Source organism: Tiliqua scincoides, chromosome 10, assembly GCF_035046505.1.
Source record: "Tiliqua scincoides isolate rTilSci1 chromosome 10, rTilSci1.hap2, whole genome shotgun sequence".
NCBI lineage: Eukaryota > Metazoa > Chordata > Lepidosauria > Squamata > Scincidae > Tiliqua > Tiliqua scincoides.
Window position 1 is genome coordinate 24,748,875 of NC_089830.1, and position 22,171 is coordinate 24,771,045.

General features: G+C 51.4%; 1 protein-coding gene and 1 pseudogene across 1 annotated transcript in view; both read left to right on the forward strand.

Moving 5' to 3' along the window:
* The window catches only part of BCAM (basal cell adhesion molecule (Lutheran blood group)), a 42,460-nt gene that overhangs the window by 9,658 nt on the left and 10,631 nt on the right, over positions 1-22,171 (forward strand). The window contains exons 2-7 of the mRNA XM_066639065.1: positions 16,492-16,619; positions 16,748-16,964; positions 19,238-19,308; positions 19,847-19,943; positions 20,449-20,631; positions 21,044-21,168. Of these exons, the coding sequence (XP_066495162.1) occupies positions 16,492-16,619; positions 16,748-16,964; positions 19,238-19,308; positions 19,847-19,943; positions 20,449-20,631; positions 21,044-21,168 (821 nt within the window). The remainder of the gene's footprint in view (positions 1-16,491; positions 16,620-16,747; positions 16,965-19,237; positions 19,309-19,846; positions 19,944-20,448; positions 20,632-21,043; positions 21,169-22,171) is intronic.
* LOC136662026 (5S ribosomal RNA) lies at positions 6,703-6,822 on the forward strand (annotated as a pseudogene).

A 22,171-nucleotide genomic window follows, 5' to 3' on the forward strand; every position in this document is an offset into this window, starting at 1 on the left:
AGACTTAAAAGCCCCCTGGAGCAAGCCAGCATCCCCTACCTACAGCCTTAGCCCTGGCCATGAAAATGTCCCTCCAGTTGGCTGATGGAATCTACAGGTGAACCTGACGAAAGCTTGCAAGCCAAATGTTTAGGGCAGGGGTGCTCACACTTTTTTGGCTCGAGAGCTACTTTGAAACCCAGCAAGGCCCGGAGATCTACCAGAGTTTTTTTTACAATGTTCACGCCATCATAACATATAACATTTATGTGTACAATGTATGTTGGTGTACCTTGAGCCCCACTGAGTATAACAGGACTTACACCTGACTAGACATGCCTAGAATTAGGTTGTGAGGCTGCAATCCTAGCCACACTTACCTGGGAGTAAGCCCCATTGAGTACAATGGGCCTTACTCCCGGCGTTTCCTCCCAGAGGCACCTGAAGGGGGGGGGGGTCGGCACTCCGCGATCTACCCATTTTGCCTCGCGATCTACCAGTAGATCGCGATCACCTATTGAGCACCCCTTGTTTAGGGGGTTTCTCCTGTGTGTTGGTGAACACCTCTATTGGGGGAAGGGCTGATCATTCCAGATGAACCATTGCAGAGTAGGAGGGGTTGTATGTGACATCTGGGTAAAATCTTGGGGCTTTTTTCCCACCCCTTCTCCCAGTGCCATGCAGAGTTTCTTCATTGCTTCGTGTCAAGTACATGATGCAACTTGTTTGCTGTGCTTCCCCAAAGTTTGGGGAAGTGTCTTGTACTTCCTTTTCTCTGGGGTGGATGCTCAAGTATAGGGGATAGGTCTGACCTCTGCCCCTTTCTCCTGCTGAGGGGGCACCCTCCGCTGAAGTCAACCTTGCCTCGCCTATGGATTGAATTTTTGCTGCCAGCCCACCCTGCGGGCCCCACCAGGAGTAGAAAATCAGGATAGAAGTATTTTTAAATGAAGTACACCTACTGACAAACAGCCAGCTAGCAAAGCTTCTTTCTCAGCTGTGAAGAGGTATTTGGAGAGGGTCTGTTTTAGTTTTGCACACACTGCAACGGAGAGGTATCCGAAGGTGCTGCAGTTGTCCATTGGAGTAGAAAAGCAGCTCTCTCAACATGGCTGGTTTTTTAATTTTTAATTTTTTTTTAATTATTATTATTTACTAGCTGTTTGTGGAATCCATTCCTTCACCCACTATGCTGTAGGCTAGAGCAAAAGAGGCCAGCAATTATCGAGGCAATTGGCTGTTTTTGTCAAGGGACCCGGGGCGCCACCGAGACAATTCTGTGTTCCTTCGCTCCTGTGTGACCTGGAAGTGGCTTCCAGAGTGCCGTTGAGTGCACTGCAGCCCTGCAAATGGCACAGTTTTGCAGCAGTATGATTCTGACTTTTTAAAAACACTTCTAAAAGCAGACCCTGGCATCTGCGCATAGTGAAATTCACAGATGCCAGGTGGATGCCCATCGTGGATGCCAGACCCACGGATAAGGCAGATCCGCTGTGCAACATTGTGTATCATTGCATTTCTTCTGCTGGGAACCACGCAGGGGCAAGGACCGATGGGAGCAATGCAGGTCGCTGGTTATATTCTCAAGACACCCCTCCTCCCCAAATATTATGGAGGCAGGCACAGGTGTGGCCTGGAGGTTTAAATCCACCCCTTTGCAGCCAGACGCAGGCTCGGGGTGGGGGGACGGGACCTCGCTTCGTGTCCTGGGAGCGTCCCCAGCGCCAGCTGTCACCGGTCTGCATCCCCTCTGTGGGATTCCCACTAACGAGGCTAATCTGTCACTCTGGCCTCCCTTCCCCAGCAGGGGTGGCCTGAGGGAGGACAGGGCAGCCTGAGCCCAGACGGAGCTTGGGGTGGGGAGGGAGCGGCCGCGCGCAGATGCACTGGCTGTGCGGCTTTTGTGCCTGAGCGTGGCCAAGGTGGGCAGCGCGGTTTGTGGCCTGATGAGATGGCGCCGGAGCAAGCCAGGCGGGCCCAGCTGAAGTTTGCCTTCCACCCAGAGTGCGCCTTTTAAAAACCGATAACAACCCTTGAATAAAATCCAAGGGACTCTCGGGATATCTAAAGGAAGCAGGTACTTCCGTTTGCAGGTGGAGGAAAAGTAAACAAAAAGAGAGAAAGAAATCGGGATTAGGAAAAGAAAAGGATTGGCAAAGTTTTGTCTGGGACTGGAAGAGCAGGTAGAGCCGTTTAAATTTAAAATCATGCAGACACCCGGTGAATGGGCTGATGTGCCTTCAGGTGGTTGTGAATGCTGAGCATTAATGTGGCATCTTTATTTATATATTTATATTTTACATTTTCATATCCAAGGAACTCAGGGCAGTGTACACAGCTGCTCTCCTCCTTTTTATCCTCACAACAACCCTGTGAGGTAGGTGAGTCTGAGAGAAAGTGACTGGCCCAAGGTCACCCAGGAAGCTTCATGGCTGGACCATGGTTCATGGTTCAAATGGTTCATGGTTCAAACTTCATGGCTGGACCATGGTTCATTGACCATGATCATGGTTCAAATCTGGACCTTCCAGGTCTAAGTCCACCTCCCAAACAACTACACCACCCTGGCTCTTCATGATTTGGGATATATATTTCCTTTGAAAACTAAAACAAAGGGTTTATGTGATGAATCTTCGTGGTACAAACAGTGTTTAAAATTACCTTTATAAAGGTGGGTCGCTTGGCCCCTAAGACTCTGTCCTTTCCTCTTTTTTGGTTTTTTTTATAGTACCCTCACAACAACCCTGTGAGGGAGGGAGACACTCTGTGCACTACAAAGATATCTCAGTTTGGTCCCACTAGAATGGTCAAACAATTCTTCCAAACAAGCCTGAGAACTGGAGAAGATGCGGAGAGTTCTTTTATTCAGAGATCTCCAAACTTCTCCCACTAAATCCCCCAACCATTTGGGTACTGCTGCAGCCTTGGGCTGTGAGTCCATAATGTTTTACGTGGCCCCCCATTCCCATTTCAGACTGTGATTGGACCTCGTCTGGCCAGGACGGGCAGGGAAAAGGCACACAAGCCTGAAGGTTTATTTAGGGCTAACAATCTCAAAAAGTTAGCCCCCAGGGCCCAATTTCTAATATTGAGGTTCATGTCTATTTATGACCTCATCTGAGCATTTCCACTCTGCACCTGTTGGAGAATGCCTCAGAGCATGTGCAGAGTTTGGTTTGCTCACTAAAGGGCCACCCCAGCCTGTTTCCTTTCATCTGAAACTGATCAGGCCTGGGATTCTTCCAGAAGCAGCCTGGGTGCTCCTTATTTTACAAAGTGGACACAGCAGAAAATGCATTTCAGGGACATTTCTTGCCCACACACATGGCTGTGTGGAGGGGGGATTAACTGTACGCTATGGGCAAACATGGCAACATGCTCCCCTTCACTTGGTTGCATAAAAACAGGCAGCAGGACAGGGGGCAGAAGTATAATTTGCAGTCAGCCAGATGCACATGTTCAGTTTGATGAGCTTTTACCAGAAGGGCAGCCTCAATTGGGGTCATTCACTCTGTTCACTTTAACTTCTAAACTTGGGCAGGAAGACAGCCTGCATTTTAGCAGCAAAGCACAATCATGTTTGGGTTGAACAATCTACATGAGAACATAAGAACAGCCCCACTGGATCAGGCCATAGGCCCACCTAGTCCAGCTTCCTATATCTCACAGCGGCCCACCAAATGCCCCAGGGAGCACACCAGATAACAAGAGACCTCATCCTGGTGCCCTCCCTTGCATCTGGCATTCTGACATAGCCTGTTTCTAAAATCAGGAGGTTGCACATACACATCATGGCTTGTAACCCGTAATGGATTTTTCCTTCAGAAACTTGTCCAATCCCCTTTTAAAGGCATCTAGGCCAGATGCTGTCACCACATCCTGTGGCAAGGAGTTCCACCTGTGGCAAGGAGAATCTGCTAGTAAACCAGCAGCTCTCAAATGTTTTAGCACCAGGACCCACCAGAAGTGATGTCATTAACCTGGAAGTGATGTCATGGCCAGAAGTGACATCATCAGTTTAGGCTTCAAACCCAAGCTGCAGTCAGCCAAAGGTCCCATTCCACAACCTGCTGGTGCTGTTCAAACTCCAGCTCAGAAGCAGACCTGGGTCCTTCTCCAACCATGCAGCTCTCCCCCCTTTCCAGGGTCCCATCTTCCCACCTATTTATGGGAGAGAGGGCAAAGCACCAGTCCTCTCTCCCACCAGGAGCCCGTCCTGCCCAGCAGCTCCATACCCTGTATTTTCTGCTCTGTATTCTCATTGGTGACTGAGCTAGGCGACCCACCTGAAATTGTCTGATGGCCCACCTAGTGGGTCCCGTCCCACAACTGTGCTAGTTAACAAACCCATGTGCCATTTGAACTTGGCTGATTCTTGTACCCAGGTTCGAAAAGTAAAACGTGAATTCTGAGATAAGAACATAAGAACAGCCACACTGGATCAGGCCATAGGCCCATCTAGTCCGGCTTCCTGTATCTCACAGCGGCCCACCAAATGCCCCAGGGAGCATAAGAACATAAGAGCAGCCCCACTGGATCAGGCCATAGGCCCATCTAGTCCAGCTTCCTGTATCTCACAGCGGCCCACCAAATGCCCCAAGGAGCACACCAGATAACAAGAGACCTCATCCTGGTTCCCTCCCTTGCATCTGGCATTCTGACATAGCCCATTTCTAAAATCAGGAGGTTGCACATACACATCATGGCTTGTACCCCCTAATGGATTTTTCCTCCAGAAACTTGTCCAATCCCCTTTTAAAGGCGTCCAGATGCCATCACCACATCCTGTGGCAAGGAGTTCCACAGACCAACCACACGCTGAGTAAAGAAATATTTTCTTTTGTCTGTAACTCTCCCAACACTCAATTTTAGTGGATGCCCCCTGGTTCTGGTGTTATGTGAGAGTGTAAAGAGCATCTCCCTATCCACTTTGTCCATCCCCTGCATAATTTTGTATATCTCAATCATGTCCCCCCTCAGGCGCCTCTTTTCTAGGCTGAAGAGGCCCAAACGCCGTAGCCTTTCCTTGTAAGGAAGGTGCCCCAGCCCCGTAATCATCTTAGTCGCTCTCTTTTGCACCTTTTCCATTTCCACTATGCCTTTTATGAGATGCGGCGACCAGAAATGGACACAATACTCCGAGATGGACCGTTCCATCTACCCCAGTGGTTTGCAACCCTTCCCATGTTACCTTTGCTGTGCCATGTCTACCGTGGAACCATTGTATGTTGTAAAGGATTCTGGGCTGTGTTGTAGGGCAAGTTTTCCTGTAATATTTGCAGTGATAGCAGCAATAAGAATATGGTTGTGTTGAAGAGCTTTGTAAACTGGTTTTTAAATGGAATTGTAACGAAGTGGTGAGCATAATCCAAAACAGATGACGAGAAATACAGTAGTTTTAAGAGAGAAAGGTCAACGGGCACAAACAGTAGAATGTTTAGTTGCTAACAGGCAGCAAACCACAAACAGCTGTAGAAAAACTCAAAACCAGTATGAAAAGCAGAATGGGGAAATTGAGACCAGTGGCGTAGTTAGAGGGGGTGCAAAGCACTAAGTTTTGCATGGAACCTCACCGGAGCGTGGAAAGGGCCCCTCCCCTTCAGAACCATTCCAGGCAAAACAGAGGCGTCTGCTTGCTCCCACTGCCTGGAATGGCACTGAAGGGGAGGGGCCCCTTGCACGCTGCGGTGAGGTTCCGTGCAAAACTTAGTGCTTTGCACCCCTCTAACTATGCCACTGGTTGAGACCCCAGAGCAGCCAAACTGATCCACAAGTGGGGTTGGCTCCAGGTTTGTGGGAGGCCTTTGGCAAAGCGCCCCCCATTCATTCTCTTCCTTTGTGGGTGGTGAGGTGCGCACCACCTTTTCCTGGGGTGGTGCAAATACGGTCAAGTTCTTTGCCCCCATTCTGGAGAGTGTCTCCATCTCACCCATCCTTGGAAGAGGAATGAACTGCTTGCTTTGGTTCAGATCCCATTTCAGTCATGGGTTCCCCAGTCTTGATGCTCCTTCCCTCCGTATCTATTTAAGAGGAAACCAAAGTGAATTTGTGTCCATTGCTTGAGCATCCATATTCCCAATTTAACTTCCCTGCCAAGTGCCAGGCAACGCTAGGGTGGGGAGGAGAGAGGGCTATGTTAGGAGTCATGCCCAGCCATCCGCTGCCAAGGGGCACGACCAGGGCATTCAAGCGGAGTCCACTTCCGAAATGATTTGTTGTGCGATTCTAGTTTGGCTTCCCTACTAATGCTGCCAGGATAGGGGGCAGGAAGTAAACACGACTGGCCAGCTTCTAAGGCTGGCAGGCTTGTGCCCCAGGAGTTGTAAAAAGCTTAGCGTTGGCACCGCCTGTGGCTTACTGACCTGATCAAGACAGTCCTGGATGAATGTCTTCTGTGCAGGATGTGGGGAGCACACCCCAGGACCCCTGGTAAAAATTGCCTTGTGTTTGCATAATCCCTGGCACCTTCTGCTGTTGCCTAAAGCAAGATAAAGGAAAGGATTCTCCCAAAGCAATTAACAACAATAATAATAAACCAGCCATGATGAGATAAGAGACTCTTATCTACTTCTCCCCATCGTATTCATGGATCCTGCTCTGTAGCAGGGTGTGCAAAATGAAAGCAGGCTCTCTCCAAATGCCTTTTCTGCAGCTGAGAAAAGAGCCGTGGTGGCCTGTTTTCGTAGATACTCAAGGCAGCAAACAAGAAATGTTTGCCCCACAGGCAACAGCAACGGTTACCCTGCACATGCCTGATCTCGTCTGATCTTGGAAGCTAAACAGGGTCAGGCCTGGTTAGTACTTGGATGGGAGACTGCCTGGGAATGCCGGGTGCTGTAGGCTTCTACCATGATCTCGGAAGCTAAGCAGGGTCAGGCCTGGTTAGTACTTGGATGGGAGACTGCCTGGGAATACTGGGTGCTGTGGGCTTATACCATAGTCTTTCGAGACTGAAGGTTGCCAACCAGGCAAAGACCAAGCTGGCCTTAGGAGAGGGTGCCTTGTCAGCAGCAGAAAGGGGGAAAGGTTGGACAGCTCCCCCTCCCAACCCTACCATGCACGCAAGCCAGATCAGAGGAAGTAGAAGGTGCTTTGCAAGGGCAGGGAGTGTGGTCAGCCAGCTCGTTTTCACGCCCCAGGTCACGGGAAGAGGGCTCCTTCCACAAGCCGGGTCTAACCAGAAGGACTCTTGATGTGGCCCAGAGTTCCTCAAACCTTTGTTCTTTCTCACCAGCAGGTTGTGCTTCCCCAAACTTCAAACATAAATGCAATAATTTGTAGACAAAAACGTCCATGGCTGCAGCCAATCGAAGGAAGGTGGGATCCATATGGTTTCATGGGAGACGGCATACTGGTGGGCCACCGGGAGGAGGACCCCAGGGAAGCCATTGAGGAAGCAGGAGGAGAAAGTTGATTCTCAGCACCAACCCTTGTCGCAAGGACTGGAGTCTGCCAGGCTCTTTGGCTTGTGTCTCTTTGGGCAGGGTGGCAGCTAGTTGGCAGGGTGCCTTCTGGCAGGTTCCGCCAGGCACTCTTAGCACTTCCCTGGCATCTGTCTCCCTCCCTCCCACGAGAGGCCCGTCCTGCCTTTGAAAACCACGGATGTAGGCCAGCCCGGCTCCAACCGAATGCCGCCAGTTTTCTAATGTAAAAAAAATTACTTGTTTACTAGTATTACACTAAATATCTAGCGATGGGACACAACACTTCACACTGGCGTTGCATCCTGATATAATTGGGTGAGAGAAACAGAAGAGAATACAGAAAGAAAGCAAGGAAAATGACCTGATTTTCAGATCCATTAACAAAGTTGAAATGGATGTGCTTGTAAGAACATAAGAACAGCCATCTAGTCCAGCTTCCTGTATCTCACAGCGGCCCACCAAATGCCCCAGGGAGCACACCAGATAACAAGAGACCTGCAAGGCCTCCTGGGAATTGTAGTTTAAGAACATAAGAACAGCCCCACTGGATCAGGCCATAGGCCCATCTAGTCCAGCTTCCTGGATCTCACAGCGGCCCACCAAATGCCCCAGGGAGTACACCAGACAACAAGACCTGCAAGGCCTCCTGGGAATTGTAGTTTAAGAACATAAGAACAGCCCCACTGGATCAGGCCATAGGCCCATCTAGTCCAGCTTCCTGCATCTCACAGCGGCGCACCAAATGCCCCAGGGAGCACACCAGATAACAAGAGACCTCATACTGGTGCCCTCCCTTGCGTCTGGCCTTCTGACATAGCCCATTTCTAAAATCAGGAGGTTGCGCATACACATCATGGCTTGTACCCCATAATGGATTTTTCCTCCAGAAACTTGTCCAATCCCCTTTTAAAGGCATCCAGGCTAGTCGCCATCACCACATCCTGTGGCAAAGAGTTCCACAGACCAACCACACGCTGAGTAAAGAAATATTTTCTTTTGTCTGTTCTAACTCTCCCAACACTCAATTTGAGTGGATGTCCCCTGGTTCTGGTGTTATGTGAGAGTGTAAAGAGCATCTCCCTATCCACTCTGTCCATCCCCTGCATAATTTTCAGATTTAAAGTGTTGACTGGCGTGGTCAATTTCAAGTATGTCTGCAGCCAGTAGAGGTTAGAGAGAGAAAGACTGTCCCATGAGACTGTCAAATCCATAATCAAAGGGTTTTAGTAGCCCTGGTTTCAGGAGCCGTTAGTTTTCCAAAGAGATGAATAAAATAGCATGGAGCGTTGAGATCCAGCCCTGCCAGCTCGGGGCTAGAGAGCCTGTTCAGCTTCGGCGCTCACGCCGGCGGGCTGCGGCTAACCTGCCTGCCGTATTTATGCATAATTAGCTTGATTTGCATACAATTTAGCGTGTGCTCGGCGGGTGCCCTGCTCCAGCTGGTGGACATATTGCAACACCGCGGTGACAGTCTTTTGTGCAATTTCCCCGTCTCCGGGCTAGAAGTGGCTGTTGTTGTTTGCAGGGTTTGGGGGAAGGTGGTTACCTCTCAGGCTTGGGCAGGTTCAGAGTTGCATCCCCTCCTGCCAGGATTGCCCAGAGTGGGCAGGTGGTCAGTTTCAGGAAATGGGTCTCGTGCAAGCTTTACAAGTCTTCTATAAAACCTTCCATCCGTATGCAGTGGAGGGGGGTAGCTCCCGGACTTGTATCGATTGCATCAAGAGAAAATTACGACGGTGACAAGCTTGGTGTACCGTGAGTGGTCTGCAGGTGTGCTGTGGGAATTTGGGGGAGGGTCATATATTATTAGGGCCATTGGGGGGATGTGAACCCCCGGCCTGCAGTGCAGTGTGCCGTGTCAGTTGTCAAAAAATTGATGGTGTCCCTTGACAATTTTAGTGCTTTCTCGGTGTTCTGTGAGATGCAGAAAAGTTGACAATTGCTGGTCTATTCAGTCATCGTGGCGGTCGTAGCTTTGCACTGGTTTGGTACCCAAAGAATCACTTGAGCTTCCAAGCATGCAACTGGCAACCACAGCTGAGAACATCCTGTTTGCCTTGATTTTTGGCCTGCTCCTTCATCAGAGTGCTGCAGCCTTTAGAGGTGATGTGACATTACCATATTTGGCCAATGCTTGCATTTTGCCACACAAACCACAGATGGAAAAACCCACTTGGAACCACCGTGCTGGATTCTGGTTTGCAAACCCTGGTTTGTCGATCCGCACAACTCTCCAAACCGTGTTTAAAAGTCCGTGGTGTCTGAACTGAGGCAGAGCTACAAGGCTGCTCACCTTACAGGTTTGTTCGTTGAGGCCAGAGGTGCCCAAACGTCCTTGTTTCACAGCCCCCTCAGTGTATCAGTAATTTTTTTCACAGTGCCCCTAGGCCGTGTTCACAAATTTTCCACTGAAAATTTAAAATATCCTGCAGCGCTCCTGTGAGTTGACTGCAGTGTCCTTGGGTGCCACAGCACATGGTATGAATTGTAGCATTTATATTCTGCCTTTCTAGGATCAATCATATGCAAGACAGCTGATAAACAAATCACAGCAAGCCCCAGTTCAAAGGCCCCGGGAATTTCAACGCATGTGACTTTTTACTCCATTTCTCCGAGCCCAGGATGCGCTGTCATCCAGGCTTGTCAGTTTTTCCTCTGCAGGCAGGAAGCCTAGAAATTGAGGATGGGGTATCAAACAAGAAGCCCCCCTTCTCCCCTATTCTGCTGACAGAAAACCAGATTCTGAAGCTGGAATAAATTGTCCACGTCGGACAGCTGCCATCGCCTCCACGCACAAGGATCGCAGGGTTTGTTTGTGAAGCCCTGATCCAGTGCTGTGAGAGGTCCCACTTGGTTCACTGGGTTTCCTCGGAGTTCACTGGGTTTCCTTGGTTCACGTCGGTGAGCCTGGAGTCCCCGTGGAAGGAGGAAAGCCCTTTGTCGGCCTTTAGTTCTATGCATGCAAAGCAGGAATGCTCTTGCTGTTTATGCGCCGGCATGTGGGTTGCTCGGGGCAATTGTTCAAGAGGACGTGTTTGGATCTGTGGGAGGTGAGCGGCTGCAAGGGCTTGTTCTCTTGCCACCCATGTCATCCTGCACCCAAATTTCCAGTGCTCCCAAGGGGGCTGGGCTGAGCGTTCACAGAGTACCTTTCAAGAATTATTTTCTTTGCAAAAGCGGCTTGCCCTTTGTTGCGTGCCCCTGGATGCTGTGTGTTCCCCACCACACCCCTGTGAAGCTGCTGAGACAGGGCGGTCTGTCTGTTGGCAGCCTTCAGTCTCGAAAGACTCTGGTATCGCGTTCTGAAATGGTGGTTCTGACACAGCGTCTAGTGTGGCTGAAAAGGCCGATTCGGGAGTGACAATCCCTTCCACACTGGGAGCAAGTGCAGTCTGTCCCTGGTCTGTCTCCCTGGCTATGGGCTTTCCTTCTTTGCCTCTTTGCCTCAGACTGTTGGCCAAGTGTCTCTTCAGACTGGGAAAGGCCATGCTGCACAGCCTGCCTCCAAGCGGGCCGCTCAGAGGCCAGGGTTTCCCACCTGTTGAGGTCCACTCCTAAGGCCTTCAGATCCCTCTTGCAGATGTCCTTGTATCGCAGCTGTGGTCTACCTGTAGGGCGCTTTCCTTGCCCGAGTTCTCCATAGAGGAGATCCTTTGGGACTGCTGAGACAGGGCACTCTAGTGTCATCTGTACTGGCTGGCAGTGGCCAGGCAGGTCCCTCCTTCCCACTTGCTTAGCCCCACCCCTCCAAAGATGCGACTGCGTTAACTCCACCTCTCCCAAAGGTTTGTCACTGCAGATGATCCCTGGTCATCGGGAGGTCAAGGGATGGGGATGTCAGCGTAGGGACGGGGCTAAGCTGGCACGATCCTAGGAATCCCTCCGACGTTGGTTTCCCCATGGAGATGAGGACCTGAGCAGGGCTATGATGTCTTGACAGTCTCCTGATGTCGGGAATAGTGTTGGGAGCCCAGTTGGCAACCCTGCCACGGAGGCTGCCCTTTTCAGCCATCACGAAAACAGGTGACGCCACCCTGAATGTCCTAACAGGGTAGGATAGAATTTATTCCCTAAGAAGGAGTGAAAGAGAGCCGTGGGCCTGAGGGGCACGGGATCTGGGACTGCGTAGCCTTGAGGCGAACAGCGCTTCTAACGTCCAAGCCGCCTGCGGACACGTCTCTCTCTGCCACACGAAGAGTGATTTGGGGCCTCTTAACGCCCTGGTGCCTGCCTCGAAACGATGCCCAAAGTGGAAAGCTTTTAATTTGGCCTTGCAGCTGTTCCTGCTGGGCTCTTAATTTGTATTTCATTTCCTCCTTTCATCTTGCTGCTGCTTTATTTTCCCCTCCAGTTGTGCCACGGCAAGGCGCAAAAGTATCCAGGCCTCTTCTCCCCTCTCTTGGCAGGCCAGGGTGACACTGGCAAGTGGGGCAAACTGTTCTCTTTTACACATTCAAATGGGCTTTTGACAGCCAGGGATGGTGGGGCATGAGATGAGGCACATGTCTGAAGGACCTCTGCAAAAACCGGTGCCCCAGTCCTTTTCGACGGTACCTTTATCAAGGGAAATTAACCCCCCCAAAAGACTCAGTGGCACTGCAGTGACCGCAAACGGAGGAGGGTTGGCATATTTGCTGTGCATGGAAGATGACGGTGTTGCCCAGTGGCATATCTAAGGTATGGCAAACCAGGACACATGCCTTAGGTGCCACTTGAAGGGGGGTGCCAGCTTCTGTCGCTTCCTAAGTCACAAAGCCACTCTGAGTGTCCACAAGCCCCAGCCACTTCATGACTCAGGAAAAGACGGTGAGAACCCAGAAGTGATATCACATGATGTCATTATGTTTTCTGACATCACAACATTGGTGCCTTAGGCCCCACAGCCCCTGGGTGTGCAACTAATTTTCTCTATCGTTAATTTTGGGGCAGGGAGGTCTCTTAGTCTGATCGGTAAGCAACACCTACCAAAATCCCAGCTCCTTTAAGAGGAGCACAGTGCCCCCCAATACCCAGACACCTTCTCCAGCTCTTGGGGGGGGGGCTTGCTTGCATCCCCACTCGACACAAATATCGCCGGTTGTTTGCCACGATCTCCCATGTTGCCTGTCTGCTGTCTGTTTCCCTTGGAAAGTGTGTGGGGTAGAGAGAATGTGGAAGGTTGTGCCACGCTTTGGACTCTTGTGGTGGCTCCGCTGAAACTGCTTTGTGTAAGGACTGCTGGGGAGTGTGAGGCTGGAGGGGGGGGGCTCTTTTTCTCCCAGTTCTGAAAGCAGGACGTGAGCAGCATCGTTGCCTGCAGTGTAGATGCTCATCCCAGTCTTGACTCTGGGAAACCGGCTCTTGTCGGGCTTTTTTTGGAAACCGAGCAGGGGTTCAACAGAACGGTGTGTGCACAGAGCAGAAGTGGAGAACCCCCAACCCCCCTCCCCCAGTCTGCCAGTGCCTCTTCTACCCACTGGCTTTCCTTCCCACCTTGCAGCCACCCTGGCACTAGCCCTTGTGCCTGCCTGATCTGCATCCAAAGTGTCTTCCTTCTCGGCAGATCCAACCCTATTCTTGCCTCTTGCTCCGGTCTTTGGGCACCCTTGGGGGCTCCAGCCTTCCTGGAGGATGAGAGAGACAACCTGCCCTGCTCTGTCATCTGTCTCGGTTTGAGATGTTCTGCGGAGAGAAACCTTCTGTCTGTGGGCCGGTGTTTGTGAATCAGCCTCCCTTTCTTCTCTTGGGTTTCCCAGCTGGTTCCCTGGCGTTTAGCCGTTTCTGGGCACTTAGCCTTGCCAGAGTTTTTCTCGCCCCCCCCCCTTCCCTGCCCGACCGACAGGGAGATGAAAGCTCACTTGCCCTCCCCTCGTTCGGAGGGGCTTATCCTGGAACAAAGCCCTGAGTGCCAGCCTGGAATCCCAAGCAGCTGCTGACTGCTTTGCTGTGGGCCTTTCATATCGCCGAGCTCCCCCTCCTTTCACACCCTCACCCACACAGTCTCAAATAGCTGCTTTATTTCTCCCATCTCCCCCCCAGCACATTTTTTATTCAAGATTGCCTTAAGTATGGCCAGGGGCACATAATAAACATGCAAGGAAAACGGGAGGGAAAGAGGTGTTTGTTTCTCAGTGGAGCAAATGAGAAACTCACATCCTAGAGGCAAAGAGGCTCTGTGTGTGTGTGTGTGTGTGTGTGTGTGTGTGTGTGTGTGTGTGTGTGAGAGAGAGAGAGAGAGAGAGAGAGAGAGAGAGAGAGATGGCATGTCCCCCTCTTCGAATAACTAAAAATATTAATTTCAAAGTTGCAGATTTCACAGGTTTTAACAGATACCGGAAAACTGTGTATGTTTTATTGCCACACAGACTGCCTTCCAAACATGCTCCTGTCTCGCCTCCCCCCTTCCTTCTCTGTTTTGTGTGTTTTGCGCTACCCGCAGTTTGCTGTGACATCCGACTCGGGGAAACCAGGGCTAGCACTTGCTCTCCAAAGCAGACCCACTCAAGCTCTGGCCTTTAGTTCCAGGTTCTGGGCTAGCATGGGCCATACTTGGTCAAATTTCATTTTATGGCAAGCTGAGCTTAGTGCCCAACAGGGAGGGAAGTTATGCGCAAGAAGGCAGCAAAATGTGCACCAATCTGGGGCTCATTCATGAGCCTCTTTCGGTCTGAATTGAGTCGATCTCTCCTCGACAAACGCGCTTCAGAGTTTCAAGCTCCAGAGAGTGCTTCCTGAAAGCATCATCAGTGTACCGAAGAGAGAGCAAGGCAGGGAGCTTTCTGCCCCAAGGAGCTTCCAGTCTACTGTAAATTCAGACAGGTGGAGGAGACAGATGAGGGAAGGAGGGGATGGCAAAGCAAGGGCAAGACGGGATGGACTTGTTAGGTGCAATTTCACATGCTTTCCTAGATGTACATGTTTACTAGATGTAAAGAGTCATTTTGTGCACTGGGTCTTTCTGCCAGGTTCACGAATGTGTGATTGTAGGTTCAGTTCTCTGCAACAGAGGCTCACCGAAACAGGGGGAATTTGGACTTGAGTCTGAAGGATGAGAAGAGACGTGACGTAGGCTTTAAGGGACAGTTGTTAGGCGTGTGAGGCCATAGGGGAGAGTAGGTGAAGTATTTGGAGAAAGCAAGAGGCCTTTGGAGGTGTTACTCTCTTGCTGCTGTTGGCTTTTTGGGGGGCCTGTGTAGCGCAAGGCTGGTGGCTCATAGGGTTGCAGAACCTCTGCCCGGGCTCCCTAAGTTGTCTGATCCTGTGTGGAAGGCAGAACGGTGGTTAGTTTGGAGGGGTAGGACTCTGTGTGCGCCAGCTACAGCGCCACACAAAGTGCGAAAAAGTTAGGCTAAGGTGAGGTGCAGGACCCGAAAGCCAGAACCCCAAGCAGCCCCATTGATTCATATAGCAAAACTTGGAGTTATGGGGTGGAGGGGGGGAGGCTGCATCAACTGGGAATTTAAACTTCGACGTTTAGATGGCTTTGGAGGATGTTGCGAAGGATGTGGCTTCCTGGTGAGAGCCATTAGGTGGTTTTGCAGTGGGCTGGTGAGTGCAGTTTAAAAATGTTCATGCTTTCCATTTGGTGACAGAATTGGCGGGGGTTATTTTTAGAGAGGCCAAGGAAAGAGGAGACAGGGCGGAGTGCTGTTGCACGTTGGAGAGATGTGGAGGGCACAAGCTTATCTTTGGAAGGCTCCATAGTCCGGTGCAGGTTTGAGACACCTCTGGCAAAGTGCCCCTCAGTAGGCACCCACCGACATCACTGGACCCTGGCAAGCAGCAGCAGTGCATCTGGGGGACACAACATCTTGGGGGCATCAGCAGTGCCCCAGAGTGACGCTATACCAGGGGCATTGTGGGAAATTGAAATGGTGACTACCAGCAACTGTTACCCTACACATGCCTGATCTTGTCTGATCTCGGAAGCTAAGCAGGGTCAGGCCTGGTTAGTACTTGGATGGGAGACAGCCTGGGAATACCGGGTGCTGTAGGCTTATACCATGATCTGGGAAGCTAAGCAGGGTCAGGCCTGGTTAGTACTTGGATGGGAGACAGCCTGGGAATACCGGGTGCTGTAGGCTTATACCATGATCTCGGAAGCTAAGTAGGGTGAGGCCTGGTTAGTACTTGGATGGGAGACTGCTTGGGAATACTGGGTGCTGTAGGCTTATACCATAGTCTTTCGAGACTGCAGGTTGCCAACCAACCAGCTGGCCAGCATTGGAAGGAGCTCCGATAGGGAAAAAAAATTGTGTTTTCAATGGGGGGGGGGGCAGTGGTAGGCTTTGCAAGGCCTGACAGTGTTGTGTGCTGATGCCAATCCTGGAACAAAAATGTGCGTTAAAAACTGGGTAAACCAGTGTTTCCCAGCCTGTGGGTCAGGATCCACCAGTGGGTCATGAGCCAATTTAAGGTGGGTTTCTGTTCGTTTCAATGTGGGTTTTATTTTTAATATATTAGACTTGATGCTACCTTGACTGCATTTGAGAAAATGTTGTAGATTGTACTTTTAACAGGCTACTGTGTCTATAGTTTTAACAATGATAGTCAAGGGGGCTTACTCCTGGGTAAGTGTGGATAGGATTGCAGCCTTTGGGATGTTTGGGGAATTGTTTTTTAAACAGATTAGCATCTGGTTAGGAGGTCTCTTTTTGATATTAAATAAATTTTTAAACTTATTGTAAAGGTTTAATTTACCTACTTAGATTTGATTTTGTCATACAGGGGGATTGTTAAAATTTTTCCTGCTTGATGATGTCACTCCTGGCCATGACATCACTTCCAGATTAATGACATTACTTCCAGTGAGTCCCGACAGATTGTCATTCTGAAAGTGAGTCCCAGTGCTAAAAAGTTTGTGAATCGTTGGTGTGAACAGTTTCAGCGTTCACGGAAAAAGAGAGCCCAATTTTGTACTCTGGCCGTGCGGAGCTGGAGTGCGTGAAAGGGAGCATGCAGCCTGATTTTCTTGGAGCATGAAGAGGGAGATGAAGCTGTGAAGGTCCAAGCAGTCCATGCTTGCAGCAGAACGCCCTGGTAGCATTGCAGGGTGTGGTCCACATCCATCTAATCGTCTTCTGTTCTTGCTATGTTTTTCTCCTACCAGCATGCCAGGCTGAAGTGCAAGTGTCCGTCCCGCCCGTTGTGGAGGTGCTGCTGGGCCAAGATGCATCCATTTGGTGCACACACAGCGCGAAGGGGGCCGATCCCTACCTCCTGGTGGAGTGGTTCATTGTGAGTATGTGGGGTTCGGGAAAGGAGGGGTGGGGGTGCGGCCGTGCTCACGGTTGAGATGATTTCAAGGTTATTTTAATAACCGACAATTCCTTCCTCTCCCCACTGCTGGCCAAAAATGCAACCAGATGGACAGGAATGGGGAGCACCGGCGGGTGGCCTACAGCGAAGAAAATCGCCGCGGGGTGGACACAGGCACGGAGTACACAGACCGTGTCTCCATGGATGCCGACAACAGCCTGGTCATCCGCGCTGTGGAAGTGAGCGATGAGAGAAACTTCACCTGCCGGGTGATGTCAAGCACTTCAGGAAGCAGTGGGGGAGCGGCCCACCTCAAGGTGTATGGTGAGACTCCCACCAAGACCACTGTCCTCTGTTCTGGCTCCATGACACACTCATGTTCATGTTGGCAACCTTCAGTCTCGAAAGACTCTGGTATCGCGCTCTGAATGGTGGTTCTGGAACAGCGTCTAGTGTGGCTGAAAAGGCCAATTCGGGAGTGACAATCCCTTCCACACTGTGAGCAAGTGCAGTCTGTCCCTGGTCTGTCTCCCTGGCTGTGGGCCTTCCTTCTTTGCCTCTTTGCCTCATACTATTGGCCAAGTGTCTCTTCAAACTGGGAAAGGCCACGCTGCACAGCCTGCCTCCAAGTGGGCCGCTCAGAGGCCAGGGTTTCCCACTTGTTGAGGTCCACTCCTAAGGCCTTCAGATCCCTCTTGCAGATGTCCTTGTATCGCAGCTGGGGTCTACCTGTAGGGCGCTTTCGTTGCACGAGTTCTCCATAGAGGAGATCCTTTGGAATCCGGCCATCATGCGTCATGTCTATTCATGGGCTTCCTGTCTTCTTCTGTGTCCAAACCAACACACTTCTCCTCCCGCGCAGGCTTATTTCACCTTTCTCTCCCATGACCTTCACGTTTCCAATTTTGCCACCTTCAGCTGTCCAAAAAACCTCCCATTCTCTTAAATCAGTGGTTCCCAAACTGACCTGGGTCATAATGCCCTCTTCTTCCCGGCTCAGCTTATCTCACAAGATCCAAGATGGCTGCACCCAAATGTAGTGAGATCCAAGAGGGCAACGCCTGGATGGCGGAAGATTTGGGCACCGCCATCTTGGATCTCATGAGATTTGATGGAATCCAAGATGGTGGTGCCCGGGGGAAGGGAAGATAGGAAGGGCCCCGGGGACCTCCTGCAGCACGCCTGTGAATGCTGCATGTCGCAAACATGCTGAAAGGCATGTCCATGGTACCTGGAGAGGAGGGTCTGCCAGCACTGGACCAGCGCCAGTCAGCGCTGAGCCTCAGTGCCGCATGGAGGGCTGGCTGGCACTCTTGCAATGCTGGCTGGCAGTGAGTATTTTGGGGGCTGGGGAGTGGGCAGAATGGGACAGGGGAAGGGTGGGTTGGAACCAGCCTGGGAAGGGGGTGGGACTGGCTGAGCCCCGCTCTGCCGTATCCTATCCTCCGTGTTGGGCTGCAAAATAGCTGGCGCAGACTTGATAGTGGTGCCGCTGTGGCATTGCTGCACCTGGTGTAGCTACCGGGGATAGAATTGGGCTGTCGATCCGGTCGTTGCACAGAGCAAGCAGTTGCTTGAAGCAGCCCCCAGCTCCACTGAGCAGCTGCAAACACAGACTCCAGAGTGACAGAAACATGGCAGGGGGAGGCAGGTCTGTTTATTTTTTTGCACCTTCCTGGCTAACAAAAGGAGGCTTTCCATCATTTCCCTTTTTTGCGAGTGGGAAAACAGCGGGATTTATTATGCTCCTGGGATCCGGCTGGAACCGTCCAGCACAGTGACTTTCTTTTGAATCTTGCTTACAGGAGGGCTTGCGTTTTTTAAGGACATAAGAGCAGCCCCACTGGATCAGGCCATAGGCCCATCTAGTCCAGCTTCCTGTATCTCACGGTGGCCCACCAAATGCCCCAGGGAGCACACCAGACAACAAGAAGACCTGCAAGGCCTCCTGGGAATTGTAGTTTAAGAACATAAGAACAGCCCCACTGGATCAGGCCATAGGCCCATCTAGTCCAGCTTCCCGTATCTCACAGCGGCCCACCAAATGCCCCAGGGAGCACATCAGACAACAAGAGACCTGCATCCTGGCGCCCTCCCTTGCATCTGGCGTTCTGACATAGCCCATTTCTAAAATCAGGAGGTGGCACATACGCATCATGGCTTGTACCCCGTAATGGATTTTTCCTCCAGAAACTTGTCCAATCCCCTTTTAAAGGCATCTAGGCCAGTTGCCGTCACCACATACTGTGGCAAGGAGTTCCACAGACCGATTCGGGGGAGGGTCTTTAATTTTTGTTGTGGATAGGCTCCCCCTGAATTTTCTCAGTTCTCCCCCTTCTCCTTTCCCCTTGGAGCTCAAAATGCTGGGTCAAAAAGAGCCACCCTGCCTGCTTGGGCACCCACCACACATCTGATGGTGGGGGGCACGAGGCGCGGAGCCTCAGAGGAAGAGCTTCATGGGCGGGTTGGTCTACCTGGGCAAAGGTGGTCCTTATGTGAGCAGATCTCCTTGCTTTCTGTGACCTCCTCCCCAATAGCCTCCTGTGGCCCTGTCTGACTTCCAGACCTGCCTGATTACTCTGCTGTTCCCCTCACAGGTGCACCTGAGGCCCCAGAGGTGACCGTTAACCATCGGACACTGTCGGTGACTGAGGACGCCGCTTCCGAGGTGAGATTCGGTGTTTTAAAGAGGCAAATAGATATATCATATCACCTGAAGGGTCAGAGTTGGTTTGGGGTGGGTTGAAGGGGTTGACTGTGGTGCCTTAGTAGGAAGACAAGAGCACTCTGTACATGCCTAGAGGAATTTGTACTTCTCCAGCCACCCTTCGGGTTTTGAAGTAAAATGGTTCCTGGAGAGGTATGTGTTTGCTTAAAGGATTAACTAAGGTTGGAAAAAAGTTCTTTGTAAGCCGGTCAGAGCCAGCCCCACTTCACTTTCCTACACACCTTTGTTTTTTCCCCCATATCTGGCAGAAGCAGAATAACTTAGATGCAGAATAAGGGAGAGTGTGCTTGTTTGCATAAGTTAGAGAGCCTGTAGAATTCAGAATTTTGCAGATGCAGGACTTAGATGTATTTATCCTGAAACAGCACGGAGGACATGCGGTCCCACCTGTGGAGGGAGAGGACAGCAACCTAGGCGTGGGGAGGGCAACATCAAAGCAGGCCTCGGCAGTCATTCACAAGGTTTCCTTCCTTCCCAGATTGCCAAGTGTGAGAGTCGGAATGCCAACCCGCTGCCCACAGTCAGCTGGTACAAAGATGGCCACCCTCTGAACGCCCCCACCGAGCGCAACAAAGGTACAGACACGGCTTGCCCCTGTTGCCTTTCCGGCACAGACACCAGCAGTCAGAATACTCCGCTTCTCAACCCAGCCTTCACTTGGCCAGCAAAGATATGTTCCTGGCTGCCATCAGAAAGCTCTTATCCTCTGGCTGATTCAGGTGTTCTCTGTAAACAATAAATAATCCCCCCCCCCGCCAAAAATATAGCAGAGGTACCTTGCCAAAGTGCGGAAAAACCACCTATGCTGCCCATTTACTTAACATGCCCCTTCCTCCTGCCCCCACCCAGTGGCATACCTAAGGGAGGGCTGGGGGGGTCCATTGCCCCGGGTAGCACGCCTTGAGGAGATGTCAGGGGAGTGCCTTCCAGTGGCTTGGGGGTATGGGGGGGAGGTTAAAAATCTATGAGATCCGGGTGCCAGATGCCCTAGCTATGCTACCGCCTCCACCTCCCTCCACAGCTCCTCTGGCCTACCCCTTACACCCTCCCCGTTTCCCATATTTCCGTGCTCCTCCCCAGAACTGTACGTGGTGTCCCGAACCGTGACGGAGGCTTCAGGGCTCCACTCGATCTCCAGCGTGCTGTTCCTGCGGCCGACCAAGGCGGACAAGGACTCGCACTTCAGCTGCCAGGTCAACTACTCGATGCCACGCGGGGAAGTCGTCAGCAACTTCTCGGAGCCTTTCCAGCTCCAGCTGCACTGTATGTACTTTCCGGGAGTCCTGGCATGAAGTGTTGCTAGAGCCCCCCAAAAAGAATTTAGTGGCATGCATGCATTGCCAGCCGAATATTTTCTGGCAACGGTGGCTATGTGCCAAATGCTGGCACCCCTTGCCATGCGGTGTGCGGCACAAAGGCTCCTCCTCTTCCTGCTGTCTGGATTGAAAAAAGAGAGGCAACAAACAGAACAGGAAGTGGAGAGGAGTGAGCTAGTGCATTGCCACTCTCCTCCCTTCCATGCTTCCTCTTTCATTTCTTCTTGAATCTGAGGAGGGGTAGCAGCAGAGGGGGGGTGTCCTCCTGCCAGTCTACTGCCTGAGGAGATCTAACAGCCCCGCTGGTCCAGGTTGTGTGCCAGAAAGTGATCTTCCTTTTGCCTCTCCTCCCGCCCCAGACTACACAGAAAATGTGCGGTTTGTCTTGATCTCTCCGGAGGTCATCAAGGAAGGAGATGACGTACAGCTCCGTTGTCAGGGGGATGGGCACCCCCCATCTGAGACGGTCTTCTTCAAAGTGGAGGTAATGCTTGTCCCTTCCTGGGGTGGGTCGTCGCGAGGTTAGGCATGTCCCAGTGTGATCCGTAGAAAGAGATGGGAGGTTGGAATAGACGTTCTCCAGCAGTGTTACCAACCAGTTGACCAGCCAAACTTTGTTTTGTTTTGGATCAGACCAAAGTTCTGTTTCTTGCCATCCTGTTACAGTGGTGACTAGTTAGATATCTCTGGGTCGCTCACACTCAGCCGCTGGCCCAGTGTCACTATTGGCATAGACAACTATCTACTGGGGTTCAGTCATATCAGGGGCTCACTGCTTATCGTCAGCAGGAGCAACTGAAATTGATCCTCTGGACTCCAGCTTGTGCCTAAGCTGGTGAAAGACTCCTGCTGCCCCTGGTTTTCATTCCAGAGGAGCGGGAAGGCAGCCTGGCTGCTGAGCAGGCTTGGTTAAGCCAGGGAAAGACAGATTTCCTCTTGGGCTAAGAGGGGTCTCCAATGCCCAGACCTGGGCTGCTGCCCTGTTTACACAAAAGTTGCCTTGTGGAAGAGGTCGGGATGGAGAAGCAACCATGCAGAATCAACCATAGGTGAAAGATTGAAGCTGAGAAGCAACCACATGTGAGAGATTGAAGCTGAGCCTCAGCCCAGCCTGTGTGTGCATGTATTGGGAAAGAGGCTCCACCAAGATTCTTGTACTCAGGGCCCACAAAACACTGCAGCTAGCCCTGTTTGGCCCCTGTAGCAATAATTCCCAAACTTACCTGGGTCACGGTGCCCCCCGCAGCCTCTTCTTCCCAGCTCAGCTGGGCACTGGCATCTTGGATCTCATAAAATCTAATGGCATAAGAACATAAGAACAGCCCCGCTGGTTCAGGCCATTGGCCCATCTAGTCCAGCTTCCTGTATCTCACAGCGGCCCCACCAAATGCCCCAGGGAGCACACCAGACAACAAGAGACCTGCAATGCTTCCTGCGAATTGTAGTTAAGAACATAAGAACAGCCCCACTGGATCAGGCCATAGGCC